This window comes from Tamandua tetradactyla, chromosome 22 (genome assembly GCF_023851605.1).
Source record: "Tamandua tetradactyla isolate mTamTet1 chromosome 22, mTamTet1.pri, whole genome shotgun sequence".
NCBI classification, from domain to species: Eukaryota; Metazoa; Chordata; class Mammalia; order Pilosa; family Myrmecophagidae; genus Tamandua; species Tamandua tetradactyla.
In genome coordinates, this window is record NC_135348.1 from 17,536,617 (window position 1) to 17,554,269 (window position 17,653).

General features: G+C 32.5%; 1 protein-coding gene across 5 annotated transcripts in view; it reads left to right on the plus strand.

The window, feature by feature from the left end:
• LRBA (LPS responsive beige-like anchor protein) overlaps positions 1-17,653 on the plus strand; it is a 1,037,640-nt gene that overhangs the window by 1,004,041 nt on the left and 15,946 nt on the right. For all 5 annotated transcript variants that reach the window (XM_077139839.1, XM_077139840.1, XM_077139843.1 and 2 more), the window contains one exon: positions 8,262-8,429. In XM_077139839.1, coding sequence (XP_076995954.1) covers positions 8,262-8,429 — 168 coding nt within the window. The remainder of the gene's footprint in view (positions 1-8,261; positions 8,430-17,653) is intronic.

A 17,653-nucleotide genomic window follows, 5' to 3' on the forward strand; every position in this document is an offset into this window, starting at 1 on the left:
GTATAGAATCTTGCTGAAAACTATACTATCATGAAGAAAAGTAGCAGACTACTGATTTAATGTGTGACAGGAGTTCTTTTTAAGATACACAAGTTTAAGTCTATATATGCATCTGTATGCATATACTAAAAGGACAAATTAAATTCAACTCAAAATTATTACCAGAGAACCAATCTAGTAAATATTTGTAAATTTTTGCATTTAAGAAATTGAGAAAAATTTTGAGAAAGTTAATGGAATATTCTAAAATAACTTTAGAAATGCTAAGAATATGAATGAATGTATAATAAATATGTAGTTGAAATTTTAAAATGATGCATTAGAACTAATTGAAACACGCTGTGTAAGTAAATATTTCAACTGAAACAAGCATCTACAAATATGTTGATTAAACGTTATAAGAATGGGAAATTCTCCTTGTTGAAATTTATAGTTAGTTAAAGATTGTTCAATAAATTATCTTTCAGTCTTGTTGTTAATATCTTTATTAAGTGTATTAGTCCATGCTCCTGACTTAGTACACTATATATAAAAAATTAATATATGGTTATTCAAGGAGTTTATCCTAAATGCATTCTTATGACAATATCATAACTGATAGAGAGTAGAAAAAAATAGTTGAATATATGCTGTTCATAGAATAAACTCTAGAAGTAGTTTTTAGGGATAATTCTGTTTATTTTTTGTTTTATGGAATTCATGGCCTAGTTTTTCTTATAATTTGCATCTTTATTCTGTAGGGCCAGGAAGGAAAAAAATCATCATTCAAGCTTTTCTGATTAATTGGGCTTTTACTAGATGTTAAGTCCATGAGGTGGTTAAATATTAAACTTAAAATTCCTCCAGGATTTCTCTAAAAATGCAATTGCAATTGATATGTTTTCTAAAATGTGCTTAATATTATAATTAATTCTCTCTGATTTAATAATCAAATTCACATTTTAACCTTTTCTTTTGCTATTATGGTTATAACAACTGTTTCCTTTGGCTAAAGCTGCCAAAATGCAATAATACCAGAAATGGCTTGGCTTTTTAAAGGGGATTTATTAAGTTACAAATCTACAGTTCTAAGGCCATAAAAATATCCAAACTAGGCATCAGCAAGAAAGAAGAAAGACCAATGGTGTCACATGAGAAGGCACATGGTAACATGCTGGCTCTTCTCTCCTGAGATGGTTTCAGAATGGCTCCCTCAGCTCCTGTGGGTCTTTCTGGTTTCTCCTGGGGCATTTTCTTTCTCTCTTAGCTTTTCTCGACTCTGAGCTCTCTCCAAAAATGTCTCTCCCTTAAAAGACTCCAGCAAGTGGATTAAGCCCCACCTTGAATGGGTGGGGTCACATCTCATGGAAACAAGCTAATCACAAGGTCCCACCCAACAATAGTCTGCCCCAGCAAGATTGTATTAAAAGAACATAGGCTTTTCTGGAGTACATAACAGATTTGAACCGGCACACTCCATCCTATGGACCCAAAAAAGACATGTTTTTTTCCACATGTAATATCCAGTCATTCTATCACAATATCACCAAAGCTTTAAATCATTTCAGTAACAATACAAATGTAATACACAGTAAAAAAAAAAAAAAACAGTACAAAGTTTCATCAAAATCAGCTATAGGCATCGTCTGTTCTAAAGCAAAATTCTCCTCTGACTTGTGTACCTGTGAAACTCAGAACAACTTATCTGCTTCCAGTATACAAAGGAGGAAAAATCATTACTTAAATGTTCCCATTTCCATAGGGAAAAATTGGAAGGAAAACGGGTCAAAGTTCCCAAACAGTTCACAAAACCTTCAGGGCAAGCTCCATTCGATTTCCAAGTCTGAGAGTAATTTATAGAATATCATGTTATACTTGGGGCTTGAAAGAATGGCAGTTCAGCCTTCTCCAGGGGCTTACCCAGCAACCCTGCTCTCTCCAAACACTGGGGTGAGGGTTTTAACATATCCAAGCACTTGTTCTTGACCTCACACTCTTCAAACATCAGGGTATCACCTGGACCCCTGTCAATTCCAGGCCGCATGCTCAGCCTCTTCAAGACGGTAGGGCAAGCTATCCCCAGTCCCTGGAAAATGTGCTCTCTGAAGCCTGGAGCAGCAATACTCTTTCCAAACAACGAGGTGGAAGGTCCATCATCTGCCCCCAGGCAAACTCAGCCTCTCTACATGCATGGGTGGTTCCACAATCCCGTCTGGATATTTCTTGATTCCAGATCTTAGCTTCCATGGTTTTGCCCTTGCAGTTATTTTTCCTTCAGTCTGTCACTCTTCTGTCCCTTTTAAATCCAGACTGGCAGTGGTTCCATTCATACAGATCTCACAAAATATTTGATGGCCTGGCATGCAGCATACAGGGGTCAAACCCATCAGACAATAGGACTTTCTGCATATCCCTTCTGGATATCTCCATCTCCATACCTGAATTTTCCTGACATGGCTGACTGGTTCTATGTTTGGTTAAATCCTCACATGGGGCACTAGCCTCTGGGGTCTTACTTTCTGGAAGCCCAAAATTTCCCAGACTATCAATTTCTGGTTTCTTTGTATCCAGAGTTCAGTTCTCAGCTTATCCCTTTCCTCTTTGCATTTCACTATAAACTGCAAGGAGAAACCAGCCACATTTTTTACATTTAATTTAAAAATCTCTTTAGCTAGGTATCCCAGCTCATCACTTTTAAAGTCTCCATTCCATCCCGCACAGTATTCAATTTTGCCAAATTCTCTGTTATTTTAAAACAAGGATCACCTTTCTACCACTTTGTAATGACACATTCATCATATCTGTGTAAGATCTCATTGGAAGAAACTTTAGCCATCCATATTTCTACCAATAGTTTCTTGAAAACATCTAGGCCTTCTCTATCAAGCATCTCACAGTTCTTCTAGAATTATCCATTTACATCTGTTCCAGCATTTTTGGTCTTTGCAAATCACAGCAGCATCCCACTTCTTTGGTACTAAAATATGTTTCAGTTTGCTAAAGCTGCCAGAATGCAGTATACCAGAAATAGGTTGACTTTTTCAAAGGGTATTTACTAGGTAACAAATCTGCAGTTCTAAGGCCATAAAATATCCAAACTAAGGCATCAACAAGAAGATACCTTCACTGAAGAAAGGTCAATGGCATCCAGGATTCCTCTGTCACATGGGAAGGCATATGGTGATGTCTGCTAGCCATTCTCTCCTGGGTTGGTTTCAGAGTGGCTGTCTTGGCTCCAGTAGGTCCTTCTGGCTTCTCCTGGAGCATTTTCTGTCTCTCTTAACTTCTCTCGACTCTGAGCTCTCCCAAAAATGTCTCTGCCTTGGAGGACTCCAGCAAGTGGATTAAGACAGACTTTGAATAGGCAAGATGGCATCTCCATGGAAACAAACTAATCAAAAGGTCCCACCCCACAGTAGGTTTGCCCCCACAAGGTTGAATAAAAGAACATAGGCTTTTCTGGGGTACGTAACAGATTCATACCAGCACAACAACCTTAGTATTATTTGACATCAAGCTGTGCTCCCTTGTTGCACAAACTTTCAGGTTAAACTTGTTATATCCTCTCACAAGATTTTCATAAATATTCTTTTAAATTGTATATTTTTACACATTTAAAAAATTATTTTAAACTTTGCATAAAGTAAAATGCATTCTTTTGTACACTCCTGTGAGTTCTGACAATGCATAGAGTTTGTGTAGCTACGACCACAATCAAGATACAAAGCAGCTTTATCATTCCCAGAATTTTTCAAACTGACCCTCTCTGTAGTCAACCCCTCTCCTCACCCTTAACTTCTTGACCATACTGAGCTATTCTCCATTTCTATAGTTTTGCCTTTTCCAGAATGTCACAAAAATGGAATAAAAAATTATGTTAAGCTTTAGTTTTAATATTTCAGGTTTTTAAGTTTGTTGGCATTCTATATGGTTTTTTTTTTTTTTTTTTTTTAAAGAGAGAGGGAGGAAGGGAAGGAAAGACAGAGAGAAGGAAGGAAGGATGGAAGGAAGGAAGGGAGGAAGAAAGGGAAACATCTTTAAACATTTTCTTGTTTTATTATATTTTGTTTGTTTGTTTGTTTTTTACATGGGCTGGGGCCGGGAATCGAACCGGGGTCCTTCGGCATGGCAGGCAAGCACTCTTGCCCGCTGAGCCACCGCGGCCCGCCCTCTATATGGTTTTTAAAAAGCATTGAATATTCATATTTGTGAAGCAAAGTTAAATGTAAGTATGCCTCACTTCCTATATAATACTAATAAAATAATTCTTGTATTCACAGAGTTCTTTAAAATTTCCAAAATTCTTTCACATTTCTTATATTGTTTCAGCCTCACAATAATCCTGTGAGGTAGCCAGAAGAGGTATTGTTATTCCCATTTTCCATATGATGAAAATGAAGTTTAGACAGGTTAAGTAACTTGTTGAAATTGATATATCTAGTGGTGGTAGAACTGGGCTTTGGGCCCAGGTCTTCTGACTTCAAATACAGCATTCCTTTTTATTACACTGTGTTATCTCATACAGATATTAAGACAAATAATCATTGGTTAATCTGGAAAAAAACATTGTAATTTGGAACACTAGCTTCCCATATATCTACCATATTACATTGGACTGAATATACTAGATACCATTCCTTTTCCTCTTTCCACAACCCTTCTACTCTACTGTTTTTAAAGTATGTTTGAGAGAGAGTGTGTGTGTGTGTTAAAGATTTTCACAAGGAATAGTTTATTTTAAACTTCATTTCAATGAGGTTGACTTGGCTTGTAGAATAGAAATATTTATACTTGCCAGAAAAGTGTGAAAAAAAATCTCAAACTCGAATCCTATATCTTTCTCAATCTCTTGTGTGTAAACACATTCTGGCTAGTTTTATTTAAAATAATTTCAGTTAGAGTAAATATGTATTTGTGTTTTTATGACAATAGGAATATTAAATATTTTCTCCTAAGTTCGGCCAAGAAGCAAAGAAACAATAGTATGATTAGTAATACATAATGGCAAAGCTATCACAAGTGTTGAATTCAATTTTATTTTAGCACTTAAGCAAAAAAATATATAATAATAATCCTTCTCTTATTATATGGGGCAGCGGGTGGTGGGGAGGAACATGGGTTGTAACAGGAAATTCTTTAAACATAAATCATTCTTCTGGGCACAGCCAGAACAGCAGAGGCAACAATAAAACCTTCCCCCAGCAGTGGGAATTATTTTCAGGCCACATTTTAGATTCAGTGGTGCAGAGTCATGAGCTTGAATTTTTTTATTTGTAGCACAGCTGTCAAATAAAACATTAACTAGAAAATTTGTTCTGTCAAAAAAGGCATATTCTAGTGCTTGTGGTAATATTTGATATTAGTGTGTGGAGAGGTAGACTGGTATTAAAGGAAACAAAAAGTAAAGGTTGAGGAACACTTATGAGATTATCAGAAAATAATTTACCAAAAAGAGCAGCAGGTATTTATATACTGTGATTTATATAGGAGGAGTGAACCTCAACCCCATTGTAATAACAAATATTGCTGAGGAAGGCTGCCAGAACAGGAGAAAGTAAACTTAAAATAATAATGTTTTCCAGAGTTGAGCCCAAGGTATAAATTGTAGGGAATAAAGTTAATTTGTATTAAAATATGAAAACCCTTTTGATGTAACTACTTAAATGTCACTCCCTTGTTTAGATCTGACACCCAGTCTAAATTTGTTCAGCCTAATGATTCTTGCTGATCCTACTCTGTTCTGTTCCTTAATAATACCTATCACTATTCATAACTGTGTGTGTGTGTGTGTGTGTGTGTGTGTATTTGAGTTTATTTGTTGAATGTGCCTCCCCCCTAGATATTAAACACTATAAGGGTAGGGACCAAGCTTATTTCATTCACCCCTAAGAAAGCCGAATGCTTGATACTTAGTAGGTTATCAGTAAATATTTGTTGAATGAAAAATAATTGTGATAAAAAAGTGGGAAAAAATTAAAACACTGGGATGTTTAAGTTAAAAAGGAAACCACAGTGGTTGAGTATACATTTCCCTAATACTGACATTATAGATATAAATGATATAATGACTTAATTAATGAGAATTAACATATGAATCGGGAAAATCCTGCCTCCATATTTAATCCATCCCACTTTTACAGCTAAATCTTTCCACTTTGTCCTCACATGAGCTGGGAATTAAGTAAATTACCAAGTGAATAGTTGCTCTTCGCAAGCCTCCTGATGAACATGGTATGCCTGCATCTCAACAGCTCTGCCTACCTAGTACCTAGTTAGCTGTAGCTATTTCATTCTCCCTCCTGTAACCCATCCAGTTGATGGTTTCAAAACTTAAAAAAGGAACAATCTATTTGAATCACTCTTTTAGTTTACATTCAGCATATAGGTGGAGGCTATGGCAGAAGTCACTGCACATACTTTGTGATCAAAAACATGATTTCAATATGGTGTACTTCATTTCTTTCAATAGTTAAAATACATTGATTTAACCTTCAGCTTCCTAATTATTAGTAAGGGTATGTTCAATGACCTAACTTTTGCCTTATCCTAGATAACCCTACCTATTTTACCATTAAATCTCTCCTTTTTGTTCTTCATGTAAATTGCAAATGAAGTGAAAATTAATCATTTTTCACAACTAATTGGATATTTTTTCTTTTCCATTATTTTATTCTAGAAAATCTTGAATTCTTCTTGCCATGCTTTTAATTTACACATAGAAGCTATTTTTTAAATGACCTGTATCATTTAAATTTAATGATTTTAAAAGATTGAAGAAATTCAGAAGTAAACATTCTGAATATTCAGCAGTTAAACCACCTTGAATGTAGGCTTTTCTCCCCCTTAATCAGAGGAGAAAAAAATATTTTGTAAATTTTACAATTTTACAAGTTAAATGAATCTGATTTTAAAGCTACTACTAGTAGATTATGCACAAGACTGATACTCATGAGTGAAAACACTAACTTTCCATCTGATTTAAAATTTATTTCAGTATTTTATTTCTAAATCTGCAGCCTTTATAATAAGCTTCAGATTTATTAAAATCAATAATTTAAAAATTTGATGCGATTTTCTTAGTTATATGTACTGTTATCTTGTAAAGTTAAATACATTTAGATGCCAATACGTAATTGAGACCTTAAGCTTTTGAATAGGCTATGATGTGTTCTGAGTTAAACACATAAATTTTTTAGGTATATTAATTTTTTTCAGCTTAGTGGTCTCTTTTCTTGAACATTTGAATTACATTTGTTATGACCCCACTGAGACACTTTTTTTTTTTTAAAGAGACCCATGCCGAATATTAAGGTTAGACAATCTATGACATACTCATTTGTAGATTCTAAAGACATTTCAAAGGAATATGTTACTTAGAAACTATAGGGATGGGATGGAGGGATATTATAGATATTTAATTTTTTACAAAAGTTTATGTTGGTTATAAGCATCACTTTGGATGAACAAAGATTCTAAAAGGTAAGGGCTTATCTTTTTTTCAGATACCTTTATGTGAACAATCCTTCTTATGTTTGAGACCCTAGTATAGAAAGTTTACTGAGTTCCTCTCCACTCCCTCTTTTCTCAGAATTGCATTTGGATAAACTGCCATAACCTTGATTTCACCACCACACCCCAAGGAATTTTCATCAGACAGTTATAACAAAGAAGGAATGGTCTGGCCCAAATTACAATCACAATAAATTAGTCCTTTTATCAAAAAGTTTACATGATTTTCAAATCATGTAATCCTGATTTGAAAATGCAAAAGCTCTCCAAAGTTATTTATATGCTGTCCTAGTATTAGCTCACTTTAAAAAATATATTCAATCATCATAATTCAGAGACAGGTTTGTATCAGTAGAATCTGAGTTCTAGAGGAAGGCAACTAAATTTTACTTTGTTTCTTTCAAATCTGTCCATATAGAATAACTGAACAAATCCTTACAGTATTTCCAAACAAGGGTTCTCCTGGTTTAATCAATACATATGATGCATTTATAATTTGTAGTAGCCATTTATACCAGTATGGTTTGGATTCATGGTCCTCAGATATTACAGATTTAAATAGTTTAACATATGCCTTTCAAAAATGTTATTCTTACTATTCAGTTGATTTTGTTGTTGTTGTTGGGAAAACTTTCAGCTTGGACCAGGTCAAATTATTATAAAATCAGAATTGTCAGAATTTGAGTTAATCTGGTTTTGTCTCATAAGTTATATGGTCACTAGAAGTTTCTTTTTTTAATAGCAGTTTTAAAGAAAATTATTTTGTATTTCAGGAAAATTGATCCAAGTGGTGTTTGGCCATTGGGCTGTTGTCACTTGCCTCACCCGTTCTGAGTCATATATTGGGGGGAATTGCTACATTCTATCAGGGTCACGTGATGCAACACTTCTACTGTGGTACTGGAATGGAAAAAGCAATGGGATTGGAGATAACCCAGGCAGTAAGTACAACTTGCTTTGTAAGTAAAGTTTTCCAAGTGGCACATAATGACATTTTGCCGTGAAATTACCTTTTGCATTATGTTGAGCGTGAAATTGAATTAAGAAGTATTTTTAATTTTCAGCTATAATTTTTAAAAGACCAAAATAGTCTTGTTATTGACATTTTGTTATCATTTATCATTAAAATCCAAGCATGAAATCTATTTTTCATGTTATAGGTATTTCTTACAATCTGAAAATGCTAGTTTTTCATTGGAAATGGCTAAAACCAAATAAAATAGAGGTGTTTCATTCATGAACAATAAGAGATAATGTAAACAAGCAGTCACCTATTATCTTGTTTACTGAATTAATATTTTTAAAAAAGCAAAATAAAAATTATAATTTCATGGAAACAAACTAATCTTTATAAAAACATGGTTTTGTTTACATATTAAAATATAAAACAGGTCATAAAATGCCAATATGAAATATTCAAATTGGCTCTTGTTTTTTCAGATGGGAAATGAAAATGCTCACCAACAGCCTTAAACATCTTTATAAAACTGTGCTGAAGGCAGTAAAACAGAAAATGTTTAACCATTTAAAATTGTAATTCACATAAGGCAAAAAAGGAAGCAGCTACCATTAAAAGCAATTGCACACAGCTGCAGAAAAGAAATAGCTTTAGAAAAACACATTAAGAAGTAGGAAAAAACAATTAAAGGGACCACCTGAAAAATGAGAATTTAATTAAAATGATTATGACAACACTAAAGAGTTCTTGCCAGAATAGCTTTAGAGTTTTACTTCATGAGGTAGAGCACTTTTAACTGCTCTTAAATATTTACAGTTTCTTAATTTAAAGCAAGTTGCAATATTTAGTTAAGGAAGGATCATGTTGTTTCTGATTACTTTACCTGAAGAGTATGTTAGTGATTTCTGTCATGCAGCCCCAAATTGCAAAACAATCTGAATATGTTAAGTCATCACATTTTAGATTGACTTCTTAAAGCTGTATGTAAATGTATATTATTTATATGAAAGCAAAATCTTTTTAAATTTAGTTAAATGCCAGTACAATTTTAAAGGAAGTATATGCAAAGCATTTTTTAAAGCTGTTTTTTGTTTATATGTACATATAGACTTTGGTGTGGTAAGTAAACAAAATATATTCCTTATTTTAATCCAAACAAGTATAATTCCCCACACAGAATATGAAACATAATTTTAAGGCTGTGATGCTATGAATAATATAGTCCTTATGATCAGATCAAATTTCAGCATGTATATTTGTGTATATAGTTCACGTATCTACACATACATTTCCATTTCATAGGTAATTGCAATACAATTTTAGGAGACGTAAATTCAGGGATTTTGTTTTCAGCATTTTTTGAAAAATACACCATGGTCTTTTTAAGAACTCTTTTATATTCTTACTTTTCTTCCTTTCTCGCCTTTTAGGGTGAGTGACTACTTTCGATTTCTTTTTCCTGTTTCTGTGAATCCAGTTACTGAGATTCACTAAATTATCTCAGGCAAACCTATAGTTGACATAGATAATAAATCTACCACCTATATTTATCTCAAAATATTTAAGAAGAACTTTCCCTAGATATTGAGCTTTTTTAGGTAGACATATTCTCGCCTTGAAATAATTTAAGATGTTTCATGTACTTACAGCAATGCCAACAGTAAGAAGAAAATAAAAGAGATAATTGTTTCTTTTTTGTTTGTTTTTTTTAAACTTACTTCATCTAATAATATTCGATATGTTATACCTGGCCATTACCAATGTATACATTGAGAAATAACTACAGATACATTAGCAACACTTGTATGTAATTGTAGTTGCATTTCAGAAGTGTAATTATTTTAAAATGAGAATATTTCAACTCTTTCAGAAGTTATAAAGTATGATAAATCGCCCTAGAGATGGTTTTTACGTTAGTGTCTCCTAAAAATTTTAATCAGTGGAACTGACCAAATCCTAGGGATTAAAAAAAAAAACAAAAACTTAAATTCTAAGCTTTGCTGTGGTCCTTCTGTCTTGTCTGTAAAAAGAAAGCAACGATGGTAAATGACTTAAGGTTTTATCAGAAGCACAGGATGCTCGGAGCAAATACATCACCACTTCAACACCAGCTTGGAAGTTGATGGCATTAGAGTATATATATATATATTTTTATAGCACTTCTTCTATATCCTCTCATTGTAGTATACTGGACATTAATTCCTAGTAACGCTGGTAATGAAAATTAAAAAATAAAAGAATAACGTAACACATCGAATAGACATTTTAGAAAATTTTAATGTATCTTGACTAAATTAAATGACCTTTCCCAGAGTGAACCTTGCTTCTTTCTGGCCCTTCTGTAATGTCTCTGTCCCAATTTAATTTTACTTTAGCTTTGAAAGATGCATCTAGTAGAAAGATAGGCATTTTTTCATATGAGAATTTACACACATCAGAATGGAAAAATGAACAAGCCGTCTAAGCTTTTCAAAAGAAAATTATAAACAAACAAAAACAAGAACATTTTTACTGTGTGCAAACTGTATTGGAAATATTCATGCAAGCTGATTCGGACTTTATATAACCTCTGACTACTGATGGCACACGGTGTAGTCTCTGAAGTCAGAGCTTTTCAGATGAGGGATTTAGGTTATACTATTTCCTATATTTTATCTCTTAGATATGATATTAATGACCTTTTTTAAGCATTCAGTCTTTTGTATACATACAATTGCAATATGGTTTATAAAAGCACATAATGTTTCAATTTAAATTTTTGAATTCAGATTTTATTTTTTCTTACAGGGAAAATAGGTACATGAAAGAAAACAAGATTATAGCTTTTTCTGCATTTTATAGGTCTCACCGAGGTGTTTAGTTTTTTTGTTTCAAAAATATGAGAATTAGCTAATAATTTCTTACCAGGGTCATAAGCCTACTCTGCTTTCTCCAGATGTAATATTGATGCTATATGTGATTGAGAATGTTATTATAGTATTTTAAAATGTCATATTACCTAAGATTAATAAGCATACTGCTTGGATGAAATCAGGCTAATTAAAACTAAATAAACACTATATACAGTATAATTTGGGTTTTTTTGAAAGGACACAGTGGTTTATGAAATCTGCCTAAATTACATGGCAAAAGCTGTGTCTTCTTATATAGCAGATAGTTTTTCATCTTTGAGTCTATTGTCTTGTGAAAGTTATCCCCTGTGGAATGCAATTTCTCAATGAAAAGAGAAATTAAAATAGAATTCCATTCAGTTATGGATGATTTCTAAAACAGTTAACCAAGAGCATTTCAATGAAAGGTTTTTTTGTACTTAGAAGCCTGGCATCTCTCTTTTGCCCTAATATTCTTTGTGTTTTAGGACTAAATCTTGTCCATAAAAATGCTTTTTCTCAGAAGTGCATTTTTCATTCAGAAAAATGCCATCACACATTTCCAAGTTTTGAAGAAAATGTTTTCTAATTCATTCAACTGACATTTAAGTAGATTTTTAAATAAATATTTTATGCTTTAAAAAAATATTTTTTAAGAAATATTTTATGCTTTTAAAAAAAGCAAGATGAAAAAGTACAAAATAGTTATTTATTCACAAAGAATTCACTAAAATCATAAACTTGCATTTTAAAAATTAAAAGCTTATTAAATATTTTTAGATATCTGAGTAATTTTTCTAAAGCCTTCAGTGGTTGACTATGAGGGTGTGGCATAGATTTGTGTGTGCAGTATTTCAGTAAAGTAGTTTTCCATTCTCACATTCTGGTTTTGATTTGATGGAAAGGTGGCATTTTTTTCCCTCTATGCAATCAGACATGCTAATCTATGTCAGCTTTCTCCTTTATGGGAATGGCGTCTAGTTGGAAAAAAAAAAACACAACTATTTAAGTTTTTCATAACCAATGAGATTCTGTTCTTTAGGAATATTTCAGCACCGTTAATTAGAGAGAAGGTTTTATTAACCATAAGGCTAGCACTAACAGACCACAGAGCTGTTTTTTAAAGTACTGTATGCCATAGCTGCCCTGCTTTTTCTCTGTCTAAAACTTCATTTTGTTATACTCTCATCAATCACTTAAGTCATTACCGTAAATCCTACTGTTGTTAATTTTACTAGTATCACCCTAATGAGACATTCCTGCTATAATTAAAAATGAATTCTAACTTTAAGACCTTCTAAATTTTTATTTTAATGAATTTAGAACGATCCTGCCATATGACCATAAATACCATTGGTATCCACATAGACTACTCATCAAGTCTGTAAGAAAAGTAGTATCATAATATGTCCAGGTGTGAATTATTTACTGTTGCCTCTGTGCACATGTGCTTATGCATATGTTTATTTTAGTGTACATATTTAGGAATTATGTCCTTTTTATCATAAAGCCTAATAGGTTTTACCAAAGCTACTGATAAATCCTTATTCTTTGTGTTGCCAAAATATAGGTGGATGGAACACAAATATTATTACTCTCTATAAGTAGGTGTCCTAGAGCTCCATCTGCTGGATGCATTTGGGGACTTTATGTTGGTATTGTGAAAACCTGTGCATAAAACAGGTGTGCTTTAATTGTCTGTGATGAATTTTTTTATGGGTCACAAATATCAAGACACGTATATTTTGCATTGAACCATATGCATCTGTAAAAAGAAATCACTTCCTTCCTTCTTTTGCCCTACCCTAACCTGGATCTGAAACTTTACAGTAAATATTTTGTTTAAGGATGTGGTAAACACAATATGTGCCTGGTAAAACATAGCTTTTAAAGCTACAAACATAGTTTATATCACAGTTTTTTTGTGAGATAAATTTTCATTTTATTGAGTGCAGGTCTTCAGTAATCTGTAGTAGAGGGAAATTGTTTAGATGCTGTTTTGAATTTAGGTTACTTATCTTCACTAGATTCTGAATACAAAAGTAGGGTTTGAAGCAAATAGCATTTTTATGCCTAGGATATGACTCCTAATTTGATTCTTTGTCAAGAACATGAGTCTTGTCCTATGTTATCTCATCAGGAGCTTTCCCTCTGGCCCTACTTTTGCTGTACACTATTACACTAACACTGAGCCTGCCCTGTATATTTCTTTTTTTCCTTGAAGAATTCAGCAAGTAGTATTTTGAAGCCAGTATGTTGGCAGTGTTCACATTCAGGTGACATTAACACTGCATCTATGAAATTCTCCAGAAGGTCCAGGATGTTTAGTGCTCCATGATGTAATGCAGGCCTTCAAGTCCCAGCAAAACAACTCTGTATTTACTGCTTGTAACTAATAGTAGATGTGGTAAAAGGGATTATATTCATATGGCAAATGAATACAACCTTAATGTACACCATATGCAGAGTGGTGGGGTGATGTGCCCATATATCACATTTATTTACCTTGTTTGGTTGCAGAGAAAAATGACTATACCATTCAGCCCGTGGGCTATAGCCACATAAATATGAGAACAGAAGAACTGATGATTTATGCCTTTGAATTAAAACTGAGTATCTTCATATGTAGACTCTAATGCTGCCACACCAAAAGAAAATAGTTTGTCCAATACGTATGTTCAGATAGGAAATTTAATTTCAAACAAGTACTAGAATTAATCTAAGAAAGTACAGATTCCCTAGAGTCAGCTAAGTATCACTGTATATAAGCTCTCAAAGAAAAATTTGAGTGACTTTTTAAGTTTAATTGAGAGACTGAATAGACCCCAATATTGTAAGCTATTTCTTTTTTTTTTCTTTTTTGAAAATCTAAAAATTGGACTCTTCTGCTTTTAGAATATTGCAAATTGTGTGTGTGTGTGTGTATGACATATTAGTATTAACTACTAAGGGTGCATTTAATTAAGATCTCCTGAAACAACATATTAGTCTGACTTTACCACCTTCCAAAAAGTTAACTTCTTTAGAGAAACTGAATGGCAGATTTTTGCATATGTGCCTCACATTATACTTTAGATATTACAGAATTTTGAAAAGAGGTGATTTTATATGAAATTCAATACATTAATGACTCCAATATCTTTTACAAAGCTACAGTTAGCCTATTTTTTTCTAGTTTTGTCAATTTCCATGTGCCATGCTACATATATGGCTTTACAAAGCAGCACTTTTGTAAAGTATTATTAAAAATTTTTTAAATTCACTTTCTTGGTCTTTAAATACTGTCATTACCTAATTAAGTACATAATTGCATTTCATTTACCTGCTAATTGTTATTCATTCACTCTCTCTTTTATGTAATGTTTCTCCCATTTCAGTAGGTTTGTTCAGACTTCAGATTTTGGGGACTTGAAGTATTTTTAGGTAGAAAAAAAAATCCTTAGAAATCTTTTTGCCTGTGTGGCTTAAGGCTATATGACTGTTGGGCTTTTTCAGCTTTTATTCTTGTAACTTATAACTCTCTACAACTGAGAGATTGCTTTATTTCCTTTGGGTAAGTGGGATCAAGATGTTTTTAGTAACTAAACCCTCTATAGTTTTCACTGAGTGCATTACTTATGTATCTTTAACAAAGGAAACTTAAAAATATTGAGGAGATATTACAACAAGCTTTATGTGATTTGATTAGTGAAGGGTAAAGGCTAGATATTTAGGACAGACTTAAAATTTTTTCAATATTAACAATTATTCATAAGAATCATGCTCTTAATGTTGCAAATCAACAAATCTGAACAGAATTTCATCTCATTACTAATTATCTGCATTCTCTTTTGGAGGCAAAATTTTATAATGTTTATGTTACCATATACAGCTGTAGGAGCTATAGATGAATTAGAGCCAAAGACAAGCCTCTCTGTGGGTAATCAACAAATGAAAAGTCTTGGTCTCAGGAAAGAAGCAGCAACACATTAAATAAAGCATAATATATCTCCAGAATGAAATAATGTATAGCCATTAACTAAGGTTTTATAAATTTGTATTTTTGACATGGAAGATTATGCTTTTTGTCTTACTAATTGTAAACTACCACCAAGCTACATGTATATCTTTTAAGTATCTATGTATGTATGTCTATATGTGTATACACTCATAGTCTCTATATTTATACATTATAGAACAAAGTCTGAAATGATAGCCAGCAAAAAGTTAGCATTTCTTGAAATTAGTGTAAATTTTCTCCTTGATGAGAATCAAAAATAATGAGAACAATGTCTAACTGGCATTTATACAACATAGGATCAGATAGATATACTTTCACTTTGAAAGGAATGTCTGTAACCACACTTTGTACTTTTGCTTCCAGATAACACTTAATGGGTGCTCACTATATGCAAGGCACCATCATGAGCACTTTACATATTAGCTCAGTAGTCCTTATAGGAGCCTTTATGGTTAACTATTACTATTATCCTCTTTTTATAGATGACGGACAGAGAGATTACAAATATGTCATTACTTTCTGCCCTGGACCTCTAAGTTTATAGATCTCCTTGCTAGAACTGCCCAAGAAAGGTCAGCAGATAGGAAGTGCTGAAGCCTGGATTCAGACTCAGGCAGTCTAGGCCAAGTCCCATTCTTAACCACTAGATTATACTATGTTTTTTTAACATTTATTTGGATTATCAGTTGTAGAGAATTTGATGCAACCCTGTCATTAAAGCACTCTATATGTGAAAGGTATACAGAGATAATTTCATTATACTGAGGGGATTTTGATAGTTTATGTCATGGTAGGATTTGGTATTTTAAAAATTTTACAAATTTTAGTGGTATACTTATAGTATACAAGTATAGGTACATATTCATTCAGACCCATTTTGTAATGTACTCTGAGGGGATGATTCTGTTATCATAAACTTTTATGTGACAGGACAAAGGCTGTAAATCAGGAACTTAGTTTCATTTATAATTAATACTTATACCACCATTATTTTGTCTTTACTTAATAATTCTAATATTATTTACAAGAGGAGCCTACAAAATTTACTATCTGATTGTTATTTCACCCTAACTATATATTTATTCACATTAATATTTTTTCACCAGAAACCATAATGAATTGGAGGATGGGAGGAGGGTGGAGCTAGAATGAATGAAAAAAATTTTTAAATAGTTTCTCTTTGTATGGTATTATAATTCTAATTGAAATGCTAGAAAGTTAATGGGAAAGGTTTAAGAAACATTTAACAGCTAACCTCATTTCTGCTTCAGCAGAGCCATTTCCTTTCTTGATTTACCATTATGGTGAGCCCCATGAGAAAGCTGAGCATTCAGTTTTCACATGAATGTTTTGTGGTAATCAAAATGTAATTAAATTTTGGAGAAAAAAAAGCCTGTAGAAAATAGAAGTATCCACCTTTAGGAAATGACTGGCATGTATTGTATAATATTTAGATTTTTTTGTTTTTGATCTGTATAACTTCATTATATATTTGTTTTTCTTTAAACAAGCATATTTTCTTTCAAATTAGTGCTCTATTGAAATGATATTTTGTTACAACGTCAGGTTTCATATTTTGTTTTACCTCGCTAAAAGAATGTCAGATGGTATTACATGTTATTAATGTGGAAAATTATATCAGTTGTTTTTACTTAAGGATTTTATTAATCTTAAATATCAATTTTGTACGCAAATTCAAATTATAATAAGTAGTTTGGATTTCAGTGCAGTGTTTTGAACTTCTATAATTACAGATATTTGTAATTATGGGTGATGAAACCTCATCCAATGACCATCAAGTCATTTTCAAATACAAGGCCATAGTCTATTTCTTCTCCTTTTTCTGCAGTGTTCTTCATATAATGCATACCCAGTAAACGTTATTAAATAAATGTAGGAATATATGAGTTAACAAATGGGAAATGATAATTTATGGGCAAGAAGTCATAAGAACTAAGTATTAATTGGAAGAAATCATTTTGTTTCTAAAAATGTATGAATGGACCCTACTTTGTTTCATAATAAATGGTGGTGATACAAATGGTGACTGAATAAAGGGATTCCCTCTCTGCTATAACAGCCATTTATGTAAACCACTAATGAGAATTTTGCAGTGTATTTTAAATGATTTCTTAAGACTGAGAAGAAATGCCTAAAATACCAAGAGCTTTACTCATTTTTTTTTTAAGTAACTAAAAATTTGCCAGAAGTACATGTCAGAGCTATCTTTACCTATCCCCCTTGCCATAAAAGAGACAGACCTTTTGAAATAATATTTTCTCATTGGATCTTTATGAGCAAGATATTAGAAAAATTACTGTTTCCTTTTCTCTTCTT